Source organism: Hipposideros armiger, unplaced genomic scaffold, assembly GCF_001890085.2.
Source record: "Hipposideros armiger isolate ML-2016 unplaced genomic scaffold, ASM189008v1 scaffold_549, whole genome shotgun sequence".
Lineage (NCBI taxonomy): Eukaryota > Metazoa > Chordata > Mammalia > Chiroptera > Hipposideridae > Hipposideros > Hipposideros armiger.
In genome coordinates, this window is record NW_017731899.1 from 1,093,764 (window position 1) to 1,104,028 (window position 10,265).

At 38.0% G+C, this 10,265-nt stretch overlaps 1 protein-coding gene across 1 annotated transcript in view; it reads left to right on the top strand.

Moving 5' to 3' along the window:
- The window catches only part of LOC109396919 (uncharacterized protein C10orf88-like), a 17,272-nt gene extending 7,665 nt beyond the window's left edge, over positions 1–9,607 (top strand). Inside the window, exons 2-5 of the mRNA XM_019669161.1 lie at positions 299–402; positions 2,486–2,692; positions 4,697–5,151; positions 8,424–9,607. Coding sequence (XP_019524706.1) covers positions 299–402; positions 2,486–2,692; positions 4,697–5,151; positions 8,424–8,658 — 1,001 coding nt within the window. The 3' untranslated portion in view covers positions 8,659–9,607. The remainder of the gene's footprint in view (positions 1–298; positions 403–2,485; positions 2,693–4,696; positions 5,152–8,423) is intronic.
- Positions 9,608–10,265: the final 658 nt, after the last annotated feature.

A 10,265-nucleotide genomic window follows, 5' to 3' on the forward strand; every position in this document is an offset into this window, starting at 1 on the left:
CTGTCCTAATCTTTCTTTTATATATATCAAATTATGAACTGTTTTATATACTGTGCTTGTTGGAAATAGTAGATATTTATTGAGCTTTAAAGTATGCTCTGTGCTACATGGTTATACATTGATCTAATTTACTTCTCTCATATAGCTAGCAAGTGACAGATGTAGTGTGTATACCCAATGCAATTCAGTAGGAAGCCACAGCCATTGATGCCTCACCAGGAAAACTGAATCTCATAAGTATTGTCCTGGAAACCTTTATTTTTGAATGTGATTTATTAAAAGTGACAATGTATAAAAGTAAAAAAAAAAAATCCTTTTTTTATTTTTAGTGAACATGAAAAGATTATTTTGTACAAAAAATATCTGAAATTGGAGTCCTCCACACATGCTTGTAAAATAAAGGTAAGTCATTACTAAACTTTAAGTTGAAAACTACAGTGTTTTTGTACTATATATATTTCCTCTTGGGTTGGTTATGCAATTAGTCCAACTAATTAGTCCCAGGTTTTAGTTCAGAAATACTTAGTAAACATGTAAAAAACATTCTTTTCTAAAAAATTATCAACATTTTCCTTTTAAAATTTGACTACTCATTAGCTATGTCATGTCCTCTTGTTAATACAGTACTTTGTACTTATAAGCCTTGGAAAACTGAGTTAAAAAAACATTTTTTATTCTTATGTAAAACTTAGGTGTCAAGAAAACCACAAGCAGTTTTGGTCTCAAAATCCCAAGAAAGAACACAGTTAGAGAAGTTTCAGACAAGGGTGCCACAACGTTAAAGGGATTTGGACTGGTGTCTTCAGCATGAAAAATATTGTTAAACTTTAATGATGTCATCAGAGTCTAGGTACTGAGCTGGAAATCATAAGCCCTGACTATTAAATGAGCTGTGCTGCTGAGTAGCAGAATAGCCCTGGGAAAGTTTTTCACCTGTTTGGAACCACCTCATGGGTAGAATTGGGGACTGAAGAAAATAAATCTTTGGATTATTTTTATCTCTAAAATTCCGTGCTTATTATTACTTATAGATCACAGAACTGATTATTCCAACATGATGTTTTAGAAGTACATACATATTAATAGCTTCTAAAGTCATTAAAAGACAGTGATTCATTTATTCAATAAATATTTGAGTTTCTATTGATGGCAGATACTGTATTAGGCACTTGAGAATTAGCAGTAATAAAATAAATTGCATCGAAATTCTCCCGTTAGTATTATGGTGGGCAAGACAGATAATAAGATTCAGTGTTTAAAATGTATACTACATTTGATAGTGAGAAAGTCTTGGGGATTAAAAAGCAGAAAAGTGGTAATATGGAGGTTGGAATGTGGTTGAATACATTTAATGAAGTGTTTACTTAATTGTTGATGACAGTCATGTTGTTGGTGCCACTGAGTTTTTAGGTCCTGGATCTGTATTCACCTGTGTCTTTGTGGGATGTATGGGTTTGTGTGTGTGTCTCTGAAGGTGAATGTTTTTGAAACTGTTCTATGGAAGTACATGGAGCAGTTGTTTCATTTAGGGAAATCTTGGGTTTGTATGAAGGCTTCTGGGGCAATGGTATATGAAAATTAAAATAAAAATAACAGTGATGCATATTTTTGAGCTCTTACTCAGTGGTAGATACTGGAAATTTTAACACATAATCATCATAACAACCATGTGAAATCACATTGCTCCTGACTTAAGTTTTGTCACTTGCTCAGGGTCACACAGGCTCATAAGTAGCAGCGTCATCACTGAACTCATGTCCGTCTTATTCTAAACCCTGCTCCCTTTCCACCTAGCTTTATTGTTCTGTAGCACACATTAAATATATTTTGGTTCAGAAGCATGGACACAGTGAGGCAGCATGAAGCATTGGAAAAATTACTGGGATAGAAAACAGGAGAAATAGGCTCAAAGCTCAACATACCAATTGGGTTGTTGGAAAAGTCACGACACACTTTTGCAATGAAAAACATAGAATATGTCATGACTTTTCCGACAACCCAATAATTGGGTGTCCTTCGATAAGTTAGAAAATCACCCTGAACTCCTGTTTTTTATCTGTAAACTGTCGAGCTCTATTAGATCATCTTGACATTCCTTTACAGTTCTAAATTCTAAAATACCGCCTTATATTTAGTGTTTCAGCAAACGCTGCATGGGCTCTCGACAGCCTTGTTTTGTATTAAATATTATAGCAAGTTGCAGTATGGTAAGGTGTCAGATTGGTATGCTTTATTTTTAATTGTTTAAGTAAGTAAAATGTTATATTTACATGTAATTTTTTGGTTTGAAAAGGACTTTTTTATTTAACTTGTTCTTTTGAGCATTTTTTCACACTATGACTAATCTAGTGAAATTTTAAAACATACTTGAAGTTAATTTTTAGATTCTTGAATGCTCTACTCTTACTTAAATTATAACAAGACGTGACATTAAATGTGATTATTGTTTAATATTATTACTTCCTGAACTTTTGTTTTATAATAGTTGCTCTCCTTTGGTGAAAAGCAGTGTGTGTTCATCAGTAAAGTTGTGGTACATGTGAGACCAGTTTCAGCAAATCCTTCAACAAGCTCTCCTGCTCTAGGGTCAAGGATAGACCTCGAGAGGGTCCAAACCATCATGGAGTCCATGGGGTCAAAGTTATCACCTGGAGCTCAGCAACTGATGAGTATGGTTAGGTTTCAGCAGCAGGTAAGGAGGAATGCATTTCTTTCCAGATACCATTAAAAATGTCAAACTGATGGCTTTTCATAAGGACATGTAGTGACTTAAATAATTCCTTGAACTTTTATTATTGATTTGACTGTTACCTTGATTTTACTGTTGTAAAAATAACATTTTGTAGACCTACCCTCTTACAAAATATTTGTGTGACAGACTTCACTGTTGTCCATGAATTCACTCATTCATTCAGCATATATTTATTAAGTACCTTCTCAGTGAATACAGCACTGTTTGGAGCACTTAGGAAGATTCAAACATCAATTCTCTATAGCCTGTTTTTAAGGCTCTTTATAATCTCATTTTTCTAGGCCTTTAAAGAAGAAGCATGGACTTACGCAAGTAAATTTGGAAGGATTCAATTTCACAGAAAGTAGTATGGACTTAGTCTTCAATGCTAGAAGGAATGGGATCTAGCTAGGAAATGAATAGAAGTTCATTTCTCTGGAATGAAGAAGTGGCAGGGAAAGTTAAAAGTAGATTGGGGCTGGATCGTAGAGGACTCTGCATGCTGCTGAAGAAGTTTGTAGGTGTTTTTCACCTACATTTTCATTAATTCTAATCGGTTATATGTAAGGTGAGTCAGAAGGAGAGGTGAATCTATGCAAAGTGAGGTTATGAGGAGGAGAGCAGCTACACGCTATTTCCTTGTCCAGATGAGAGTGAACAAGGGTTGAACGTGGGACAATGTAACGTGATGCTGGATTGTGAGATGCTAAAACTATGGGGCCATTAGGACTTGACAACTAACTTAATATTGGTGCTGAGGGAGAAAAAGCGAGTCAGATGTAAAACTGAGGTTTTGAAGATGGCGTTACCAACAGTACACGTGGAACCCAAGAGAGGAGATTACTTGGGAAGGCAGCAGTTTAATTTGGGGAGTATTGAGTTTTAGAGGTGAATTAAAATCACCTGGGAGGATGCTGCGAGCATTGGAAGCGCAGGTTGGGGGAGGTGGAGTGGAAGGCAGGGGTAAGAGGCGTACCCCAAGTAGATGACAGGGAAAGGGGTGAAGGGAGTGACTGCAGCAAGAAGAAAGACCCCTGGGGAGTAGCTACATTTGGTGCGGATATAGGGAGAGGAGAAAGGACTGGAAGAGTGAAAGACAGCAGTGCGGTAGAGGAACAAGAGAAAAGAATTCAGGAGACCTGAATTCAAGTTCTGGTGCTGACATCATTAGTTCTGTCTTATTTGTCACTGCTTCATCTTTTCAAGATAAATTTCATCATGTTTACAATCTGAACGATAATACTGCTAAGATCATAGGATTGATGTGCAAGTTTCAAAGAAATAGTACAAATAAAACACTTGTGTAACTTTCGTTTACTAATATTAATTTAGTACGAATATCTTTGAAGTAGTGGAAAGAGGTCGAATGAGGAGCCCTGATGATTATCATGAAACAGTGGAAAGGAGAGTTTCAAAAAGAACATGCTGCATACTTATCTCAGCTCGATACCTCAGGAGGTTCCTGACTGGTCCTCTGTTCCATTGCAGTCCGTTCTTCACAGGGCAGTGAAAATGGTCTCAAAGGGTAAAGCAGACTCGTGCTTGCCCTGCGCACAGCGCCCTGACTGCTTCCCGTCACACCAGGTTAATCCAGATTCCTTTCCCTGGCACCCGAGATCTGGGCCCTTCTTAACCTCACCTACCATATCTCCTTGGGTGCCTTGCTGCAGACATTCTGATTTGTGTATTTCTCAAATGTCCGATATATTCCCACCTCAGGACCTGTGCACTCAACTTTCCTGGACTTAGGTGGCCTGGCTCGTGTCCCGACTCTGCCACTCGCTAGTTGTGTTACCTTGGCCCAGTTACCTTTAACCTTGGTCTCCTCAACTTTATATTGGACAGTAACTGTAGCTTGCTTCATGTGGATGTTTTGAGGATCAAATGAAAGCATGCACATTGCCTGACTCCTAAGTTAGCTGTTGTTAGTGTTAATAGTAACACTTACGTGTTTCCCTTGCTTAGAATCGTATTGCCATTGGAGAGCAGCTTCAGTCGGTTCTGGGAAATACCGGATACAGGTGTATGGTTGACCTACATTCATCATCTACGTCAGGGGCCTTTGACAAGCCATCCGCCACACCTTTTCCTTTTAGAACTGGATTGACAGCTGGAAACGTGACCGAAGACCTAAAAGCTTCCATTGATAAAAGCGCACAGCCACCTGGTGAAGGGACTAGTACAAACCTCGAAGAGTGTAACATTGTGCCACAAAACCATGCTCTTCTTGAGAATGATCTTAAGAATGTAGTATCTTCTTTCTTACCGAAGAAAGCAGGTGACAACTCCAGTATACTGAAGTCTGAGTTGCTGCCCTTTCTCCAGAATTTGTGTAGTCAAGTTAACCATCTCCGGGCGGGTCATAACAGCGAGCATCTGGAAACTATCCCCAAGCCCCGTGAAGGCGATGTTGGTGTTGCGTAAGTATCTAAAACTAATGGGATTTAGACGTGCTGGATGGGAGAATCAGCTGGAGATAAGCATTTGTTTGAATAACTACTGCCTGAAAATGTTTCCAGAGAAAATTTTAGGAGCTCTTATATTTTACCATTAAAACAGTGATAGGAAATAAATGTTCTACAGAGTAGAATGGCTTGCTTTGAAAGAAGTACCCAAAACTTCTCAGGCGTTTTGTGGAAGGGATTCAAGCGTCGCTTAAGTGTTGGAGTAGAAAGTTACCTGTACGAATTGAGATGAGCTGTGTGAACCATAATATGTACGTTGCTTGCCTCGTTGTAGTAAATGAATCATCAGAATGGATTTTTTTTTTTTTGAGATCATGTTTGACCTAAGCTAATGTTGGAGTCATCCAAACATTTTTAAGCTCATGAGTATTTATAATGCACGTGCTGTTATCACCTGATCTCACACTTCTCATTTTTTGGCAGTAGCTGGTTTGATTGAAGCGTGGCTGAGTACTTACTATGTTCCCGATCCTGTATGTAGATGTAATGTGACCCAAACCTCATACCTTACACAAAAATTAACTCAAAATGGATCATAAACTTAAGGGTAAAATATAAAGCTGTAAAAATTTTCTAATGTATAGGAGAAAGTCTTGGAGACCTAAGACTAGGAGGCTACTCCTTAGATAGAACACCAAAAGCAGGATAATTGAAAATTTGACATATTGGACCCATCAAAATGTCAAACTTTAGCCTTGGGAAAGACTCTGTTAAGAGGATTAAAATACAAACTAGGAAGTGGGAGAAAATATTTGCAAATAACAAGTCCAACAAATAAAATATTTAAAACCTATAAGGAACTGTCAAAACTCAACATTAAAAAAAAATCCCATTAGAACATGGGCAGAAGACATAGACATTTTACCAGAGAGGATATGCAAATAGCAAATAAGCACATGAAAAGATGATCCACATTGACTTCAGGATATCAGGGAAGTGCAGCAGAAGCCACACAGGTAACAGGTAACACTGCACAGTCATTCGAATGGCTGAAATACAGAAACAGTTTACAACACCAAATGCTGGCGAGGCTGTGGAGAAACTGGATCTCATACATTGCTGGCGGAAATGTAAGTGGTACAGCCCGTCTGAAAAATATTTTGGCAGTATCTTGAAAACTAAACATACAGGGCCGGCCGAGTGGCACATTGGTTAAGAACTGGCTTGGGACGCCTGAGGGCTCCGGTTCGGATCCCACATATGAGGGCCAGTGACACTGCCCTCTACAGCTAAGATGCTGAACAACAGCTCAATCTGGAGCTGGGCTGCGGCTGCAGCCCCTGCTGCAGTGGGTTGCCATGGGCTACCATGTGTAGCTAGCAGCCAGCGTGAGTGGCCCTCAAGCCGCTGTGAGCAGCCAGCAGCTGCAGTGAGCGGCCGTCCAGAAGCCTGCAACTGATCTGCCTCGCCCGGGAAGAGCCCAATGATGGTGCCAACTTGGGCCAGTGAAGCAACGTCCTCCACAACTAGACTGAAGAACAAAGGACAGCAACTTGTCTGTTCCCCTTCCCCCAATTCCCCAGCACTGTTCCCATCCCCCCAATTCCCCAATAAAACTCTTTAAAAAAACAAACAAACAAAAAAACCTAAACATACAGTTACCGTGTGATCCAGCAGTCATACTCTTGGGCATTTATCCCAGAGCAATGAAAAGCTTATGTCCACAGAAAAATCTGTATACAATGGTTCATAGAGACTGGAATAGTCCCAAACTGGAAACATCTGAATTGTCTTTAAAACATAAATGGTTAAACAAACAGTGGTGTAGTTAAATGACAGATAAACGTTCTTTCAGTCTAGTTGTGAAGGATGTTGCTTCACTGCCCCACGTTGGCACCATCATTGCGCTCTTCCCAGGCGAGGAAGATCAGTCGCCGGCTTCTGGACGGCTGCTCACAGAGGCTGCTGGCCACTCACGCTGGCTGCTGGCTACACACGGTAGCCCATGGCAACCCACTGCAGCAGGGGCTGCAGCCTACACCATCGCCGGCGACTCACGGCAGCCCAGCTCCAGGTTGAGCTGTTGTTCAGCATCCTTGCTGTGGAGGGCAGTGTCACTGGCCCTCCTCATATGTGGGATCCAAACCAGGGTCCTCTGGCGTCCCAAGCCAGTTCTTAACCATCACGCCCCTCGACCGGCCCGGTCTTTACATTCTTAAAAATAATTAATTGAGGACTCTGAAGAACCTTTATTTATGTAGGCTATATAAAATATTTTTAAAAAAATAAACCCATTATATAGTAACATAATTTTATGAAAAAAAATTTTTTTAAAAAAATAGGTTAGTAAGAATGGTATTTTTAAATTTATGCAAATCTATGTTAGTTTTTGGTTGAATTCTCACATACGTTGCAATATAGCATGTATAATCAAAAGCTACTATGACCACAGTAGATGTACTGAAAACAAACTGAGTTCATCTCTGAAAAAATATTTATTTATACCCTAAACCTACTACTACCTTAGGAAATTCTAGGAATCAGAAGAACAGAAAACCACATATTCTATATTAGTCATCAGAGCAATGACATTACACATTGTGTAGCCTCTGGAATATGTCATTGTACAGTCATGAGAATATGAGGATGAAAATGTCACATAACATGTTAGTGTTACTATAAAAATACTTTGACCTCATGGAACCCCTGAAAAAGTCATGGAGAGCCTAGGGTTTTGTGAACCATGGTCTGAAATTCTGTCCTAGTGTTCATTCATTGTGAACATTAGAAAATGGTATGCTTTTTATTATTTTGGTTTTAATTGGCTCATTCCAGAAAAGTATGCAGTATTTTTCATATTGGGTTAGAAAAGGACTTTCCAGTACTTTAATAAGGTCGTGCGATGAAAGAAGACAAAACCATTTAAATAGTTCGGGGAGCACTTAGAAGTTGTACAAGGAGACCTTAAAAATTTTTGGCAAGATTGGTTTTGATTTTGAGCTCAAAATAAAAAAGCTCCCTTCTAAAGACTTGTTGTTTGAGGGTAGAAATTCTGTCATCATTTTTACATTCTCATTTCAATGGTTTGCTTACATGTTTAAAGAGCTAAAGAAATAATACTTTGGGCCTTCAAGATTGTGCTTGTCGGTTGTATTTTATTATAGAGCCTGGAAATATGTTGTAAGGAGAGAGTACAGTTATGGAGACAGATGTCAGCTGCTTGTTGTAAGCTTTGGTTGTTTTGTTATAATATCAGGGATAATTATTATCTTTCAATTTATCTTTAGAATGGAGGAGCCACCTGTCTGCTCCTACTTGGAAAAGATTCTTTCTAAAAATGTGGAACTGATGGAAAAGAAACTAATGGACCACATCGACCAGCAAATCTATAAACTCCAGGAGCACATAGATAATAAGATCGCTTTATTAATGGACTTGCTGCAAAATCGCAACTCCTCACCCACTGGGATGCCTCTAAGACATTATGACTCCAGAGAGAGACTTTCAAATGGAGAAAGATAGGTGCTCAACTTGTACAATGTACTGCAGATATTTATTACTTATTTATTACAAAGCCAAGACCCAAAAGTTCAAAGCAAATATTTAATGTCATCTGAGGATCGCCATCTTACATAAAGTGACCTCAGTGTTCATTTTAACTGTACTTGTTATTGTAAACCCAGTACTGTGCATTAAGAGTTAACGGGAACGGGTCCTAAATTATTTTTGTTTGCAATATTTTTCACTTTTATAAGGAATTTACATATACTACTGTGTTGTTTAAATTTTTTTCAGGACTTCTAATACAGTTCATTAGTGTGTATTGTATATGTGTTTGAAGTACTGTTTTATTTATATAAAGACCTTATGTTTAAGGGGTATGGAAAAAATGCTTAGACTATTTGATTTTTTTGTTGTCTTTTTCTTATGTTGTTTTTGGAAAACTGGGTACATAAGATTGCAACCTTTAATTTCAGATCACCAAAATTACATTTTGTTTATTTCAATAAAAAATTAGATGTGATATTTGCCATGTGTAAAACTAGTTTACATTGGAGCCATGACTTTTATGTCCTGTCACATTGTAACTACCGATAGGAAAGTAAAAGTCAGGAGTGGCCTGTTTAAAAAAATAAATTAAATAAATAAATAAAAAGTGCCTGTTTGATAGGATTATTGCTTTAGATTTAGTGATTGATGCAAAATGAGAGAAGTCATCTTATTTTACTTCAATAACCCAGGAAGTATAAGGAACTCTCATTTTCTGAGCTGACATAGGTTGTCCTTCCCAGAGCCCTTCTGTGGTGTTTACATGTGACGTGCTGAGGCTCTGCGTGGAAGGAGTAAGGCCTGGAACTCAATGAGAGAGCTGTTCTCACTGTCAGACTTAATTTTCAGAAACTATAACTATCGTATATGTGTTGATATATTTGCATCTAACAAATAAAAATAAATGCATCTACTCTGGGAACTACTTGTCTTAATAGAAATACTTTTTTTCGTCTAATATTTGTTTAAGATGAGAAAGGATGTTTTACACTCATTTAATATTTTGGTAAATTTAGTTCTTTAAAGTGAGGACTAGGAAATATAATGTTTATTCATTTATGAATCGTTCTGACCTCAGTGGCATGAGGACCCGTATAGCACTTATGTCATGCTCTTCCTAATTTATTCCTAACGTGTAGCCATGAGGTAGCATTGCTCTCAGCACTCAGGAGAAATGCGTATCACTCAAAGCTGAACCCTTTGGTCATGGTTGTACAGCTTCTGTAGTTGTGGTCTGTTCTTTGATTCACAAATCGCTTCAATATAGTTATAATGAGAACACATAAGCTCTCATTATCTTAGGGATTAAATAATATCTGAGGGATTAAAATAAATACAATATTCATCATTATAGTACTACAAATAATTCAGATGAGATTTAATTCCTGATCTTAATTTTTCTAAGTAAATAAAGATCTAAATTACATTTTATATATTAGAATTTCATAGGCATTGATTTTTTTTTTTTGATTTTTTTTAATTGGAGAATTGGGGGGATGGGAACAGTGCTGGGGAATTGGGGGAAGGGGAACAGACAAGTTGCTGTCGTTTTGTTCTTCAGTCTAGTTGTGGAGGACGTT